This window comes from Spermophilus citellus, assembly GCF_964194105.1.
Source record: "Spermophilus citellus genome assembly, chromosome: 9".
In the NCBI taxonomy this organism is placed as follows: Eukaryota; Metazoa; Chordata; class Mammalia; order Rodentia; family Sciuridae; genus Spermophilus; species Spermophilus citellus.
Genome location: NC_138191.1, coordinates 74,691,513 through 74,709,825, shown reverse-complemented (window position 1 = coordinate 74,709,825; position 18,313 = coordinate 74,691,513). Strand labels below are relative to the sequence as shown.

Here is an 18,313-nt window from a genome sequence, read left to right as displayed (position 1 = left end):
AAAGTCCTTTTGTTCAATATTTCTTTGCTTTGCTTTTGTTTTTGTTTTTTCGAGATTGGCTTCATTATATTACCCAGGCTGGCCTGGAACTCGAGATCTTCCTGCCTCAGCCTCCTGAGTAGCTGGGATTACAGGTATATGGTACCACACCCAGCTAGTCTTCCTGTTCCATTTTAGTGCTGCTTACCTCATTCTGGCACCTATAGTTCTCTGTATTTCCTAAATGATCATTAAAGTAAAGCACATCTATAAAGATAATATTAAGAATAATGATCATGTTTTACTTTGTATTTTACTTGACCTCTTCTCTTAAGGATCACATCATTATAGACAGTTCGGACTCATTAGCTCTTCCAGATGATCAGCTTGCTTCCAGTGTCTCCTCACACAATCTGCCTCCTGCACTACCATAGACTCTCCTTCCAAAGTACAAAATAAAATATGATACTCCCATGTGTCTAAGACAATGCCAGCCCACCTAGTCACAGCCTAACTTCCCACAACTTCAATTTCTAGCTTATAATAGGATCTTAGTGAATACTAGACAAATGAATAAATAAGCAAAGGAAATAGTTGCCTGGATAGGTAATTAGATGGAATAAAAGAACACTGGGGGAAAACAGCATTGTAAGTTACTTATTGTCAACCCAATATATATTAAATAAAAACTTCTTCTTTAAATTCTTACATCTTGCCATTCTGATGTACCCCAGCTGCTTTTATTGAACATTTGCATGTTAAAATCAAATGCCAGAAATGTTCTTTTCATAAGCTAACTTTAAGGAAATATTTTCGAAGCTATTAATGATATGCTCTGTTTAGCAGATATGATTAATTCGGCTTGTGACAAATTGTGGAAGGAACAGACTAACCTAGATAACTACTTCCCCAAAGTAAGAGATCACCAATTGGGTAGAATATGGTGCTTCACGTACTAGACATCTCCCTAAGTGAAACAGGCAGTATTTTTGTATTTAATCACTTTGCTCCACTTTGGATTTTTTATTGTTGTTGTTGTTATCTTTTTAAGACTCTGCACCTCACTAAGCACATGTCCTGACCACTCATTTCTACCATTTGGATTTCTTACAACATAAAGCAGAAGTTAAAATCCAGTTTCCTGGGTCCCATCACCACCTCTGAAGAGTGGAGCTCACGAGCGCATTTCTGACAAGCTTCCAAGGACAATTAGACTAGAGGAGCTGGTGCAGAGTGCCCTTTCAAGACATTCCTGCAGAGTCTCCTTCACGTCCACATCAGAGTTTTCCTCAACAAAACAGATACTTTTTTAAAAAATATTTATTTTTTAGTTGTACACAACACCTTTATTTTGTTTATTTATTTTTATGTGGTGCTGAGGATGGAACCCAGGGTCTCACACATGTTAGGCGAGCGCTCTACTGCTAAGCCACAACTCCAGCCCCCATTTATTGATTCTTGATTTTATTTCTTGTGCTTTAGGAGTCTTGTTAAGGAAGTTGGGTCCTAATCCAACATGATGAAGATTTGGGCCTATTTTTTCTTCATTAGGCATTGAGTCTCTGGTCTAATTCCTAGGTCCTGGATCCACTTTGAGTTGAGTTTTGTGTATAGTGAGAGATAGGGGTTTAGTTTCATTTTGCTGTATATGGATTTCCAGTTTTCCCAGAACCATTTGTTGAAGAGGCTATCTTTTTTCTAATGTGTTTTTGGCACCTTTGTCTAGTATGAGATAACTGTATTTATGTGGGTTTTTCTCTGTGTCTTCTATTCTGTACCATTGGTCAACATGTCTATTTTGGTGCCAATATCATGCTGTTTTTGTTACATTGCTCTGTAGTATAGTTTAAATTCTGGTATAGTGATGCCACCTGCTTCACTCTTTTTTTTTTTTAATTTTTTATTGGTTGTTCACAACATTACAAAGCTCTTGACATATCATATTTCATACATTAGATTGAAGTGGGTTATGAACCCCCAATTTTACCCCAAATGCAGATTGCAGAATCACATCGGTTACACATCCACAATTTTACATAATGCCCTATTAGTAATTGTTGTATTCTGCTACCTTTCCTATCCCCTACTATCCCCCCTCCCCTCCCCTCCCAACTTCTCTCTCTACCCCATCTACTGTAGTTCATTTCTCTCCTTGTTTATTTTCCCATTCCCCTCACAACCTCTTATATGTAATTTTGTATAGCAATGAGGGTCTCCCTCCATTTCCATGCAATTTCCCTTTTCTCTCCCTTTCCCTCCCATCTCATGTCTCTGTTTAAAGTTAATCTTTTCTTCCTGCTCTCCCTCCCTACTCTGTTCATAGTTGCTCTCATTATATCAAAGAAGACATTTGGTATTTGTTTTTTAGGGATTGGCTAGCTTCACTAAGCATAATCTGCTCTAGTGCCATCCATTTCCCTGAAAATTCTATGATTTTGTCATTTTTTATTGCTGCATAGTACTCCATTGTGTATAGATGCCACATTTTTTTTATCCATTCATCTATTGAAGGGCATCTGGGTTGGTTCCACAGTCTAGCTATTGTGAATTGTGCTGCTATGAACATCGATGTGGCAGTATCCCTGTAGCATGCTTTTTTAAGGTCTTCAGGGAATAGTCCGAGAAGGGCAATAGCTGGGTCAAATGGTGGTTCCATTCCCAGCTTTCCCAGGAATCTCCAAACTGCTTTCCAAATTGGCCGCACCAATTTGCAGTCCCACCAGCAATGTACAAGTGTACCCTTTTCTCCACATCCTCACCAGCACTTGTTGTTGTTTGACTTCATAGTGGCTGCCAATCTTACTGGGGTGAGATGGTATCTTAGTGTGGTTTTGATTTGCATTTCTCTGACTGCTAGAGATGGAGAGCATTTTTTCATGTACTTGTTGATTGATTGTATATCCTCCTCTGAGAAGTGTCTGTTCAGGTCCTTGGCCCATTTGTTGATTGGGTTATTTGTTATCTTATTGTCTAATTTTTTGAGTTCTTTGTATACTCTGGATATTAGGGCTCTATCTGAGGTGTGAGGAGTAAAAATTTGTTCCCAGGATGTAGGCTCCCTATTTACCTCTCTTATTGTTTCTTTTGCTGAGAAAAAACTTTTAAGTTTAATTAAGTCCCATTTGTTGATTCTAGTTGTTAACTCTTGTGCTATGGGTGTCCTATTAAGGAATTTGGATCCATTCAAACTGAAAAATCTTCTTCTCAGCAAAAGAAACAATCAGTGATGTAAAGAGAGAGCCTATATTTTGGGAGCAAATTTTTGCCACACGCATGTCAGATAGAGCGCTAATCTTCAGAATATATAAGAAAGGAAGTTGGGTCCTAATCCAACATGATGAAGATTTGGGCCTATTTTTTCTTCATTAGGCATTGAGTCTCTGGTCTAATTCCTAGGTCCTGGATCCACTTTGAGTTGAGTTTTGTGTATAGTGAGAGATAGGGGTTTAGTTTCATTTTGCTGTATATGGATTTCCAGTTTTCCCAGAACCATTTGTTGAAGAGGCTATCTTTTTTCTAATGTGTTTTTGGCACCTTTGTCTAGTATGAGATAACTGTATTTATGTGTCTACTTCCAACATGATCTAAGTCAAATATGTGAGAGATGACCACCAACAGCAAAAACATTCTTCATTGTGAAACTTTGTTTCCAAATTTTGTATCTGAATCCCAGAAGAAATCCTTTAGTTTGGGTTAGAGACAACCTGAAGCCCAGGGCCAAAGCAGGCCAGATGGTCTTCTCCAATCCCAATCTCGAAGCCACCTGATCTTGGATTGTCTTATTCTTGTCACAGACATGTTGATCCAAACATCACGTAGAGTTGAAGACAGGAACTAGAGCAGAGAACCACAATCTCTGTCTGTGATTGGTGGCCCAGTGCAGGCCTTCTGAGAATTAAGTCCAGCAGATCTCACCAGTTCTACAGAAAAATGCGAGTTCATAAAATCAGATAAGCATAAGCAAGGGAGAGAGGGAGGGAGGGAGAGGAAGAAAAGGGAGGCAGAGAGAGAGAGAGAGAGAGAGAGAGAGAGAGAGAGAGAGAGAGAGAGTTAACTTTCTAGCCTCTTGGAAATAAGAGTGAAGCAAACAATCCCTCTGCCTAGTGCTACATAGCATAGTGAAATGTCTTCCTCTCGCCAACTTTAGCCACACTTTCTGTCCTCAAAAGCGAAGAGAGGAGGATGCAGAAGAATGAGAGGGAAGACTGGCTTTTCTGAGAGATTAATATTCTAGTTATTGTTCTTATAGGACCAGGGGGTCTTAATAACTCTCAGGCCATACAGCTTATAACCAAGCCAGTGTGATCCTAGAGTCCATGCGTGTTACTTACAGACAGGAGACAAAGAAAACAGATGACATAACTTCCTATTTGCCGGGATTCCAGTTCCTTTGTTCTGGTGTCCAGAATCTTCCACCTGTAAACATCAAATTTAATTGGGAAAAATCTAATTAAGACATCTAATCAAAATCTACTTGTTTCCACTCTCTTGGAAAGGAATTGTGTAACTGTTTATCTCCTTTTATGGAGGATGATATCTGAAAGATTCTCATCCTGTGAGCCGCATGCCTCAAGCTAAATTGAGTGTTATGCTCCTCCAAAGTCCACCTGCCTGCCTTTGTGTGTGGGTTCTTGTTCTTTTGGAAGGACAGCTCTTCCCTCCTCTTTTTTCTCTGGTCAATCCTTTATCGTCAGATCTTGGCTCAGTTGCTAGTTCCTCATGGGAGCCTTGAATGACCTCCCTGTGAAGGCTTAATCTCCCAGTTTTTTGTTTTCACAGTATCAGCTGTTCTATCTCTGCCTTGTGGCCCCTACAACATAATATTTTGACTCTTATTTGTGATATTCTTTGATTGAGGTTTCCTCTTCCAATTGGCCAAGCTCCATAAGTGCAAGGACATGCCTCATTGTGTTCACTGTTCATCTTTGGTGCCCAGAATCAAATCAGGCACATAGGCACAGAGGTTATAATATGCTGTTCAACAAATGATCGAAAATTTGCTCCAATGGTTATATAACCTTGTTAACATTTGGTATTGTTAATCTTCAAGATTTTTTCCACTCTAGTTTGTGTGTGTACTTTCCATTTGAATTATCTGGATTTTAAATGATGACATGAGCACCATTTATTAGTCCTTAATCTGTCCTTTTTTGTAAAACTACCTGTTCCAATCTCTTGCCCATATTTCTATTGTTTTCTCTTTTTCTTACTGATTTGTAAGATTTTTTTCCATATTTTTGAAACAAACCCTTGGTTGGTTATACATATTGGAAATATTTTCTCCAAGTGGCTAGCTAATGTTTTCATATTCTTAATGCTGTGTTTTAATAAGTAAGAGTGATTTTAAATTGTAAAGCAGTCAAATTTAGCAAATGTTTCTTATATTGTTAGGGTTTTTTTTTAATCCTATTTAAGAAATCCTTGTCTACCCTAACATCTAGAAGCTATTTTCCTATATTTTATCTTCTTGAATTCTTATCACTTTACCTTTCACATTTAGACTGAAAAATTATTTTGAAATAAATTTGTGTATCATTTAATATTATCATATAATGTAATATCTGTTTTCCATGTGGACATCCACTTGACCCAGCACTGTGAACTGAAGACTGTGCTTTTCCTAACATGTTGCAGAGCCGTCTTTGCCATGGATAGCATAGCTTGGGGTAGTGGATCCGTCTTAGGTTTCTCTCTTCTGTGCAATGGTCTGCTTCACTTCTCCTACCACCCTCTCTTCATGGCTATGGATTTGAAGTGAGTCACACTATCTGGCAATGAGTTCTGTCACTTATTTTCAAGATCGCCTTGAAAATGTCCTGACTATCCTTGGATCTCTACATTTCCAAATCAATTTCAAGATTAATTTTAAATTTTAAACAACAACAACAACAAAAAGTCATCTAGATCTAGAGTTTTCTTTGAGAGTTCTGGAAATATCTTTCAAAAACATCAGACTATTCTTTCTATTTTTAACCAATTTTAAAGAGTTGTATTTTTTTTAGAAAACTTTCCATTTCATGTAAATTTTTCAATTTGTTTTCATATTCTTAATATCCTCTGCTATCATCTTAATATCTGTGGAATTTTATTTAGAGATGAATTCTTTTTTGTTCTCAGTCCTTATTTGTCCTTTCTCTTTTTCTTAATTACTTTCACCAGGGATTATCAACTTTATTAGTTTTCCAGAGAACCCATCCCTTAGCTATTTTATTTTATATTTCATTAATTTCTACTCTTATCTTTTTATATAATTTTATATAATTTCTACTCTTTTCCTTCATGCTCTTTTTTAGTAAGCCTAAAAGATCTAACTTTTCTCTAGCCATTTTGAGATGGATACCTAAGTCACTGATTTTCTTCTTCTTTTTTCCCCTAATGAAAGCATCTAAGGCAGTAAATGCTTCTGCAGCTGTGGTTTAGCTACATCACACATGACTTGGAATGTCATGTTTTGTTATTATTTAATTAAATATTTTCTATTTATATTGTGATTTTTTTGACCCAGAAATTATATTAAAGTGTATTGTTTAATTTCCAAACAAGATTTTCTGTTTTTTTATTTATTTATACATTCATATATTCATTTATGGTGCTGAATATTGAACCCAGGAACTCATCATGCATGCTAAGCAAGCTCCGCTCCTGAGCTATACCCCAGCCTCTATTTTTGTTTTCATTAACACAGAGCTTATGTCTACTATAGTCATCGAAGATACTCTGTGATTTCAATCATTTGAGATTTGTTGAAACTTTCTTTATGGCTCAGAATATGTTAAATTTTTATAGATTTTATGTGTTTTAAAAGACTTTTTATTCAACTCAAATACTATTATAAAAACATGAAGCAATTTGTTAATTATGTTGAAATCTGTATCCTTACTGTTTTTTTTTTCTGTTTGTTCTATCAGTTAGTTGGAAAGATATATTAAAATCTCCCATTATGATTATGGGTTTGAGAGTCTCTGCTAGTTCTGTCCAAGTTTGGCTTTATATCCTTTGGGTTTAGATTATTAGGTCATGCATTTTAAGAGTGTTTTATTGTTTCTTGGAAATTGAACCTTCTATTATAATGAAATGGCATTCTTTAGCTATAGTAATACTTCTCTCTCTGAGGTCCTCTACTTGGTCTATTGTTTGTGTAGTTTTACCAGCTTTCCACTGGTGAGTGTTCTCATGGTGTGCTTTTTCCCTACCTTATTTTAGCTTTGCTGCATTTTTATATTTAAAGTGTACTGCTATATCAAGCTGTTCTGATGTCCTCTATGTATTCCCTCAATCAACTTTTTACTTGGCCATTTCTGGTTATATTTTTATTTTTTAATTTCTGTGCATTTATTTATGATGTGTGTGTGTGTGTGTGTGTGTGTGAGAGAGAGAGAGAGAGAGAGAGAGAGAGAGAAGTTAGTTTTGTGCCAGTTGATGTGCTGCAACTCCTGTATCTCTTTGGCCTCTGCCCTGAGACACATACAGTCATACATACTCAGTGTGAGAGTAGGAGGAGGTGGCGTGCGAGAAGGCAACTCTTGACCAAGAGGGGATGGGATCTGATGAATAAAATCTCCTCATATTTGTCCCTCAGAAGATCTAGCAGCACAGAGACCCAGTGTCCTGCAGCAGTGACTTATTTGATACTTGCATTGACTTTGACCGGCTCTTCTTTGAACTCTTGCTGGACCCTGACCCAGCCAACCACAAGCAGGCAATCTCCGGTCCTGGTTTTGCTTTCTTTTTCCCTCCTCTGCTCACTTCCTCCCTCCTTCTCTTCCTTTCTTCCTTCTTTCCTTCCTTCCTTTCTTCCTGGTACTGGAGATGAACCTTGGATCCTATGCATGCTAAGCAGGCTCCCTACCACTGAACCACACACCCTGCCCTTGGGTTTTGCTTTCAAGAAGAGCCCAGGTTAAGACACCATCTTATGAACAGCAAACAGGTTTTTGCTTTTGTTTTTTTTTTTTAATTCAATCTACTTCTGTTTTCTAATAACAGCATTCAATCTTTTCAAATTTAATGCAATATCTTATGTATTTGGTTTTAAATCTATTATTTTACATGTTATTTTCTATTTGTCCACCCATTTTGTTGTTCTTTTTCTTGTTTTTTTAAATTAAATAATTTTCATTTTTAAATTTTAGATTGCTCACTATATTTTTTTTTCTGGTGGGGAGGGTACCAGGGGTTAAACTCAGGGACACACAACCACGGAGCCACATCCCCAGCCCTATTTTGTATTTTATTTAGAGACGGAGTCTTACTGAGTTTCTTAGCACCTTGCTTTTGCTGAGGCTAGCTTTGAACTCTCAATCTTCCTACCTCAGCCTCCCGAGCCTCTGGGATTACAAGCATGCGCCACCATGCCCGGCTGTTATATTTTTTTAATACAACATTTTAATGCTTATTTAGAGCAGGGATCAGCAAATGAAGGGGCATGTGCCAATACTATGGGATTGATCACCATAATGTAACGTGGATTTGAGTTGGTTCTAAACAGGCTTTAGCCCTGTGAAGGTTGATTCACATACCCTCAGAGGGTATATATAGCCTTTTACTGGGCTAACCAAAGCCTTTCCTGGGTACAGGGTGGTACTTTCTAAAGCCCTTCCTCTATGGTGGGCCATATGGTCCAGTTTTTGTCCCTTGGCCTATGGTCTACTGAAAGCTCTGCTTAGAAATTATCTCCTTGTTAAATGCTAGTGAATCTAGCTCTCCATCTTTTTTCCCCCCTTTTATAATGATCTAGTCTAGCTTTTATGATGATAGTATGTGTTCAATAAATGTTTAATGGGTAAAGTAGTAGTAATTTATTTTACATTTTTCCTGTAGGCAGAACAGAGAAGCAAATTTCAGGCCCGTGTTAGAAACTTCCCAGTTACACTCAAGGAGTGATGAAAGGGTCTGATAACTAAGTACCCATTACAAGAAATGCTCAAGGCAGAACACTGGAGTTTAAATGTTCACGTTTTAAAATCATTAGTCAGGAGACCATGGAGATGATTACAGGTTTTGCATTAATTAGGGTTAGATAACCTCCAAGTTTTCCCCATATTTTAGTTTCTGTGATTCCTGTTTTTATTTCCACTCTGATCTTGCTTTTTCTTTAATATTGTGCTTCCTGGTTTCTGACAGTGTAGCTGATCTGAATTACTGAGCCTAGGCCCTCTCAACATATTTTCATCAAGAACAGAGCAGTCGAAAGCATTGACAGTCAAAACAGGGAGAATCAGAATGAGCTCACTTTGCAGCATGACGCAGTGAATACAGGGAATCACTGATTCTTTTTAACAGAACAGTGGTTCCAATAAGGGCTTAAAAAGTGGGTAGAAGAAGATTGAATTGTCTGTGTAACAACTGACTTACCTGATTCAATGGGAGAAACACATCAGCAATTCAGAAATTTACTGTCATGTAGACAAAAGAGAGAGCTCTGTTATTGCTCTTATGTATGTCTTTATTCTCATTCATTTAGTCAGCTTTGTTATGTGGGGACCTTATGACTTCCCAACATGTCACAAGTGGATTTCATGAACATTTTCTAGGGTTTGAAATAGAATGGTGTGTGCTTTTTTTTTAAGTTTGGGAAAAAACAAGCATTTAATATTTTCCAATAACAATGGAGCACGAGCATGAGGTGATAATGAGTGGATGTATGTGGGGTATGGGAGCTACTAGGAATCAGATGAGCATGCTTATGTCTGGGGTCACTCTGCAGGGTAATCAGCTCCTTATCCCTAGTTGCTATAGTAGCCAGCTTTATGTTTAATTTTTTTTTTTTAATTCACAGGTGGTTTTGTTTATGATTTTTTGTTTTTTTGCTGTGCTGGATATTGAACCCAGGACTTCACACCCTATTTTTTATTTATATCAAGGAAAGACAGCAAATTATCCACAATTAAGAAATTAAATAATTTGCATATTCCCTTCCAGATCATTTTTGTCAGAGTTTAATTCATCCAGAAAAAAAAAATCTTACATATGCCACTCAATTTTTTTTTTAGTTATTGATAGACCTTATTTTATTTATTTATATGCAGTGCTGAGAATTGAACCCAGTGCCTCACACATGCTAGGCAAGTGCGCAGGACCCTCAGCAATTTAGGAAGTCCCTGTCTTAAATTAAAAATTAAAAAGAGCTGTGGTATGACTCAGTGGTAAAGCATCCCTGGGTTCAATCCCCAGGTTCTCATTGTCTCGGGTTTTGGTTTCAGCTACTACCTTCTGTTGATGGATTACAAATTGTCTCTAGTACTATAAAACCCAATAGTAAGATATAAAGCATAATGACGACTACATATATAAGGCTACCTCTGACCTCATCATGTAAAATGTATTAACATAAACCATTAAATTTGTTTTAAGTGCAAAAGGCAAGAATTTTTAGAAGCAAGACATTTTTATCTGCATCCAGTACTGATCTGGTAGTTCAGGGTGTTGGGTTTCTTTTTTGTTTGTTATTGTATTTAAGAGTGTTGGGTTTCTTTTTTGTTTGTTATTGTATTTAACTATACCAATATTATAAAATCAAAACCAATATTACATTGTATTTGTCAGAGATTGCCTTCTAGAATTTAGTTAAAGTAAATTTTAAAATGTGTTCTTTATTTTATTAGGTAATGCTAAATATTACTGAAAGTTATATTCAATATGAATTTCATAATATAATATTCAATAAGAAAAGTTTTAACTTTATGTAATCTCTTCATCATATATCCTACAAAAATTATGTGTGATTTTCAAAAATTTTCAAGCTTCTCAAAAGTGATTTACATGCTTTTAATAACTGGGAAATACAAAAGTACCATGTCACAAGTTTTCCACTTATTTTATAGCTGAGAAACCGGGGTTCAGAGGAATTGAACAGTTTGGGTCAGAACAAACCTAATAGATGGCAGATTCTAGATTAATATTCAGGATGATCTGATTCTAAAATTCATATTCTTAATTACTCTTTCTAGTGATTTCTTGTGGCTGTACTTACACAGCTGTGAGAATGGGGGAGGGAAGTCCGAGTGGTATTTCTTTTTCTTTTTTTTTTTTTTTTAAAGAGAGAGTGGGAGAGAGAGAGAGGGAGAGAGAGAGAGAGAGAGAGAGAGAGAGAGAGAGAGAAAGAGAGAGAGAGAGAGAGAATTTTTTAATATTTATTTTTTAGTTCTTGGCGGACACAACATCTTTGTATGTGGTGCTGAGGATCGAACCCGGGCCGCACGCATGCCAGGCGAGCGCGCTACCGCTTGAGCCACATCCCCAGCCCTGGAGTGGTATTTCAATCCTAACCTTAATCAATAACCAGTGGTGATAGTTAAATAGACTGAAATTTTGATAAGAAAGATTCAAAGGTGATGCTAAATGTTGGAGGCTTCTAGCTGAGAAATTTGGGAGAGGAGTATTGCTACAATAAAAATACACTAACAAATAGGACAGGAATTTGATTTAGGTAGAAAGGTATGAGATTAATTTTGATCCTAGTAAATCAAAGTTAGATTAAAATGTACAAATAGCACTGTCACAGACACTTGAAAATACAGAGCTGAGAGACTGTTCAAAGTCAGGACTAAAAGTGTAGATTTGGAATCCATCAACAAAAGATAGTAGCTAAAACCAAAACACTGGACAATGAGAACCTGGGGAAGGAAAAACATGTGATCTAAGCCTTGGAAAATACCTCCTCTTGGGGATTTGAGGAGGAAAAAATGTAAGCAGAAGGAAAAAAACAACAAAATAAAAAAAAAAATAAGTTAAAGAAGAACCAAGACCACTCAAACTCCTGAAAACCAAAAAAGTCTAAACAAGGCTGAAATTTGTTGAGTTTATTTTGTGTGAATTATTTGACTTCATAATCACTCAGGGACGTAGATTTCATACCTTTCTATTGACAAATGAAAGAACACAGAAGCTTATCAAGTTTAAGCCATATGCCCATCATTTGGCTGTTAAGGAGTTTGGGGTCAAAACCTGGAATCCATATTTCCCAGCTTCTGGAGACAAGTGGTCTCCACAGTGCACAAAATAAAATATTGTGGTGTGTGAGAAAATGTTAAAAATTCTGATGATTGACTGGGTACAGTGGCACACACCTACAATCCCAGTGACTTGGGAGGCTGAGGCAGGAAGATCACAGGTTCAGGCCAGCCTCAGCAACTTAACAAGACCCTCAGTAATTTAGGGAGACCCTGTCCAAATTAAAAAATAAAAAGAGCTGGAGGTATGGTTCAATGGTAAAGTACCCCTGGGTTCAATCCCCAGTCCCCCCAAGAGGAGTGTATCTCATACACTCAAGAGGAGTGTATCTCATTTTTTTAAAATTTTGTTTTTGAATGTATTTATAATGTGATCTTATGTTAGTATGGTAATGGACACATATCAGATCTACACGTATAATTCATAAATTAATAAGTACATGTTCATTGGGGTATATGCTCAAAAAGTTTATTACTGTGAAGATGCATTTAGAATTTTTGTAAAAGACATATTGAGTTTTAAAAAAAGAAGTTCTTTGATTTGGCAGCAGCTAAATTTGGTATAACATTAAATGTGTCATAAATAAAGATAACAATTTTAGAAAAAAATTGGAGACTATTACTTCAAACAACTATGCAAGACTGCTTTTTGCCTTGTCTCATACTCAATAACAAACTGTATTTACTTCATCTGGTCATATTATCTTTTAAATGCAAACTAGTTTAATTTAGTTAAAATTGGTATTTTCAGAAATTCATGAAGGGCTTTGGGCCATTTGCTGCTTTGTGTTAGTAGAAGGAACAGAGAGGCCTTGGACCAAGCAGACATAATTCAAATACCAACTTTTACTTTATTGACCATGTGATCTCAGACAGGTTCTTAGTTTCTCTGAGGTTCAGTTTGCTCGTCTATAAAGTGGAGATAATGTTCATTTTATAAATTGCTGCAAAGTTTATAGTATTGTAAAGAAATGGCTTGGCATTGTGCCTGGCATACAGTAGATAATTTTAAAATGGTAGGAAATAGAAATAGTAGCTGCAGACAACATTGTGGCTCAAAAGTCATTTCTCCTCTAAAATCAGATTGCACATACTTTTGACAAAGTTTTTCCTATATTATTCTTAATTCAAGCTGGAAATTTATATGAGCATAGACTAAAAAGTATTCTCTAAATTCTGTAGGACAACTTCATACAGCCATGTGGTGGGGGATGCCATTTACATGGACTATGATCGGAATAGCTGCCCCTGGTATGTGTAGAGGGGCAGCCCAGGAGATATGCTGGTAAAAACTAGAGGGCCAAATACATGGCAGCCACAAGGCCAAGGGAAATGAATGCCAGGCCCATGCACGTGTTGGTGGGATATTGAATGCCTCTCTGCTTGTCCAATGCTCTCCCCAGATCTGCACCCCTGACCTGGTGGTTTTCCTGGCTTGTGCCAACCAGAGGCTCAAGGAACGATTACTGAAGCGTGCAGAACAACAGGGGCGTCCAGATGACAATCTCAAAGCTACCCAAAGAAGACTAATGAATTTCAAGCAGAACGCAGCTCCGTTGGTTAAATACTTCCAGGAGAAGGGGCTCATCATGACAGTAAGTTCTGCTCTTAGTGTCCACACAAGAATGACCTGTCAGATTTCTAATTATCCTATGTTCTCATATAGAAATCCCCCTTGCTCTTAAAAGTGGTTTTTGGTGAAGTATAAAACCAATCAAGAAAATCAATCATTTTTACCTGTTTGCCTTATTAAGACATAATGATTTTTTAAAAAGTCAGTTTGTGAAAGGTGATAAATTCTAACCTCGTCTAGAATTCTATAGTCCCTGAGTAAAAGAGTGTTTTTAAAGGATTATTGGGGGTTGTTTTAAGCAATTCTTGCCCGACTTCTTAAATCTTTTGTCTTTGAAAATGTCACAAAATGGTAAGATTTATAAACAACAGTTGGCATAGTTTTAGAGTATATTTGGATTGCAAGTTTTGGTTATTGTATTGTGCTACCTAAAGAAATGAGATTCTGACTTGAGGAAAAATTTTTCTGAGGGTTTGACTTGTCATAAAAAGGGATAATATATTAAAATGGGAGTCATTAATTTTTCTGGTCATTTATCAAAAGCAAATATTAACAGATATAATACAGAAATCAATGTTTTCCTAATTGTTTAGTTTGTTTTCCAGTTAATGGTATTCCGTGTGCCAAGGAAAGATGACACTGAATCATTAGTTAATTCAGTTTTTAGAAATAAAAGGCTTAGCTCAATTGATGATTTCCCGCAATATCAGTTTCCAGTATTAAATCACAGGGAAACAAACAAGATTGTAAGCCATCTGAAGGAAGTTCTGTACAGGAAACCACAAAACCACAGCAGTTCCATGAGAGCAGAACCCTCTTCTCAGCCCTGACCCCTTCCCACCAGAACAAAGACCCTTGTCCAAGGGGGTCACAAGCCCCCATAGAGAATTCAGTGAAACCAATGCATGTGTATCCCAATAAAATACACAGATGTTTTCCACATTTAAGTAAATCAACTGACGCCCACCCACAGAGCCCCTGTGACCTTACAACTCCTGGGTTAGAACTTTCTTCATTAGACTAGGATGCCCTTAGACCTGAAAGAGACAGTCATGACATTTGAATAATGATCTTTTTGCAGTCTCAAAATAGTCATTACATTTTGCTCTTTGAGCCAAAGTTGTCATGTCAGAGAGTTGTAAATTTGATCTGAAAATTATTCATAATGCCAGAGTTCATTTTTTGGTTTAAAACAGAGTAATGATAAAAATTGAGTAATAGGAAAGATTTAGGAAAATCAAGGTAAACATTTCTGTGGCTATTTTGGATTGGGGGTGGTTGTGTATGTGTGTGTTTTCTCACCAATTACCAGCACTGACTTCTGCATTGTATCATGAAAAAAAAATAAATTTACCCTGTAGATCAAACCCCAACTACATTCTGAAAAGCCAGAGTTTTAATTGATGTTTGCAAGGCTTGAAGGTATTACCGGAGTGTTTCTGATTACTCCCTGCTTGTCACATTCGTCATCACAAGCAGAGCAGATTTCCAAAATGAATGCAGAGTGGGGATTGTTAATTCACTAATATTTTGCATGGAGGTGAAATGCCATTGCCTCTAATTGAGGGAGTCAATAACAATGTGGATGACAGCCTGTAACCTCACTGCTGAAACCAAATGAGCTTTAAGATAAACACCTCTAATTACCGGGAGAAGACTTGCCTTGGAAAGTCACCTTTTGGAAAGCAGTGAATACAGGCTAGGCTCTGGGGAATACAATTTGAAGAACAGTCTGACAAAGAAGCAGGTATTGCATCCTGAAACACTTGTTCTCTTTCAGAACTCAGATCATAGTTCGCTTTCGGAATTGAAGTGCATTTGATAGATCTTCTGCTTTTAAAAATGAGTTAAATATAAAAATAGTCATCCTGTGAATTACATGAATGTTAATATTTTAATTAAGAATCTGCAAGTTAATAGATTAAACCCAAATACATCCTTTTCCCTGTGGTCTCTCCACTGCCTGCCTTTGCTTCTGCCTGCTGCTTCTGGTGATTCATTTATTCATTTAGTAAATGTTAATTGAGAACCAAGATACTCTGTTAGATGCTAGGTGGGCAAAGCTAAATGAATAAGGGATAAGGTTCTTCGATTTATTCACTGACATATTCTGAGCACCTGGAGTAGTACCTGCCCAACACATAGTAACCCCTCCATAAGTGAACTTGGCTTATAGTCTGTGGGAAAAGAGATACTAAACAATGGGTTATCCAGTGTGATGATTGTGGAGTTATTAGGTGAGAGTGATTATTGAGTGTGAGAACATGCACAGTTTCCTCACATATGTCATGCACTGTGTTAGGGACCAGAAGTCACTGTAGTGAGTAGAATAAACTTTACCCACTCAGAATAAGAGGAATCATGTCTGTCCTTAATCCACCTGAGAAATTTTATTTTGGCACTCGACTTCCTAGGGCTTTGGAGTTTCAACCCTCTCATTTGCAATCTCAACATCACTGCTATTTAATAATTTCATGATGCCCACAAGGTGCTAAACTTGCTGTAAATTGTAGAGGATGTTACCGACATGGCAATGCTGTGGAGGTCAAATGAGAGAATGCGTGTAACGTGATAGTGGGTGGCAGTGCAGACACTGCCTGAGATGCACCATGCAGCCTCAGATTCCAGCTGTACCACCTGCCACCTGTGTGGCCTCCTGAAGGTTGCTTATCTTCTCTGTGACTCACAGGCCTTGTCTATAAAATGGACACAACCATCAAACCTATGCTCATGTGATTTCAAGGAGTGAAAGTGCTTAGAATGATGTTTGAAACATTGTGAGGGTAATTTGTTAATTAATATTATTTTATAGTTTTTGCATTTCTTCCTCTCTCGCAGAGTGGGGATTGTTAATTCACTAATATTTTGCATGGAGGTGAAATGCCATTGCTCTAATTGAGATTTCTTCCCTGTCTCATGCTTGTCTCCTGGAAACTATAATTACCATTGACAATTTTGTACTCTTTGAGGGAACTCTGTTGCCTTTTCTCTCATAGATAGATTACTGAAGAAATCTAACATTAATAATTTAGGTTTTAAAAACTTCATGCCAAATTTACTTTTCTTTAAGTGTTTGTTAATCAGTTTTAAAGTTGATCTTGAACTTCTATATTGCTGATGCAAATCAAGCTAATGATGACTGTGTCTGAATAATGTAGTTTAATTGCAACAGATATCAGTCAATTCATTCTTTTTTCTTTTTTACTTCATCATTGATTGGGCACTTGTTGATGGATTTGACTAAAGAATTAACTTCTTATTTTTTAGAAATATTTTTCCTAATTTTTGTATGTGTGTTAAAAATATCCTTTTGACTGAAGAGAAAAATCTAATAATAACAGCCAGGAAAAACGTGCTGTTGCCTGACTACTATATCTTATTATCATGATTCCCATCACATGGATCTCTTCATTTCCATTATTATCTTATATGTTCTGTATAGAGAATGAATTTAAATAACATGAAATCATAAAGCTTCTGTATTAGGGAATTCTGCATAGAATCTTCTCTGACATGTTTGTGTGTTGTTTTTAACTTGTCATCATATTGGATAAAATTTCTCCTCATATCTTTTATGGTTTTATGTTAATAATTAAAGATAAGGATGCAGTGAATTGGTCAGATGTTATTCATGGGAATTTGAGTATTATTGAAACAAAGAAAGTTGCCTATTTAGCGTTACCAAGTGAGCTATGCCTCTTGACATTTTGGGGGACTTGAATTGTATAAAATTACAAAATTCTTGAATAATAATTTCCCTTTAGTAGAAATTTTTTAAAGCCTCAATAAAAATGTCTATTTTTTTAAAAGTGATTTTTTATCTTTATTTTTAAAAGCTTTAAAAAAAATTTTTTTTAGTTATACTCAGACACAATGTCTTTATTTTGTTTATTTATTTTTATGTGGTACTGAGGATTGAACCCAAGCACTCTGCCACTGAGCCACAACCCCACCCCTTAAAAGCTTTTTAAAACAAAATTTGTATTTCTTTTAGTCATGTTCGGGTGGGTTTTTTGTTTTTGTTGTTGTTGTTTTGTTTTTGTGGTGCTAAGACTCAAACTCAGGGCCTCACGCTTTTTAGGCAACGGGGAGCCATAATCCCCAGCCCAAGGCTTTGTAAGCTTGAAGCATTCTTTTGAAAATAAATGCAGTTTTGTTTATTTTTTGAAAAAGGAGTCTTTTAAATGCTTGGAAAATGATAGGACAAGATGTAATGTCTCTGTTATTTTTCAAAATATATTCAAAGCTTTACACCATTGAATGTTCCATTAAACTGGAAAAACCGGCCACTCTGCAGGGAAATGGCTGCACAGTTGTGTACATTGAACAAATGCTTCTTAAACGTGGGTGATAGTTAGTGAACAGCCACGTTTAACTTCAGACTATGAAGTAAGCAAATGGTCATTTTCCTTCAGGACTTTTTGTAGGAGGAAGCAGAAAAGTATACTTAAAATGAGAAGGAAGCTGTAGTCACAGGATATACAGAGAGGCTGACTAACTCATAGCCACGTTTGCCAGCTGGAGTTCTTCAGGCAGGAAAGGCATGGGCTGAAAAATATCAAAATCGAGGTTGTTTCTTATTCACCAACACCAATTTTTCTGCTGAAGTAAACCCAAGCTGTAGCAGGACCCTATACTCCCTAATTTCAGTATTTACTAGATCAGATAAAATATTATTTTTTAATGGGGCTAGGATGAACTTGGATTTTTTAGTTTCACAAAGCAAAGGCATTAGAAGAAAAGAACCACATATTCTTGCTATTATTTAAAAGGGATATTTCTAACACAAAAAGATTAGGAATGGTATTTC

The 18,313-nt window shown here is 36.6% G+C and overlaps 1 protein-coding gene across 4 annotated transcripts in view; it reads left to right on the top strand.

Annotated features, from left to right (window-relative positions):
* Positions 1–18,313, top strand: part of AK5 (adenylate kinase 5) — a 264,012-nt gene that overhangs the window by 45,729 nt on the left and 199,970 nt on the right. For all 4 annotated transcript variants that reach the window (XM_081307956.1, XM_081307957.1, XM_081307955.1 and 1 more), the window contains exon 6: positions 13,334–13,525. In XM_081307956.1, coding sequence (XP_081164082.1) covers positions 13,334–13,525 — 192 coding nt within the window. The remainder of the gene's footprint in view (positions 1–13,333; positions 13,526–18,313) is intronic.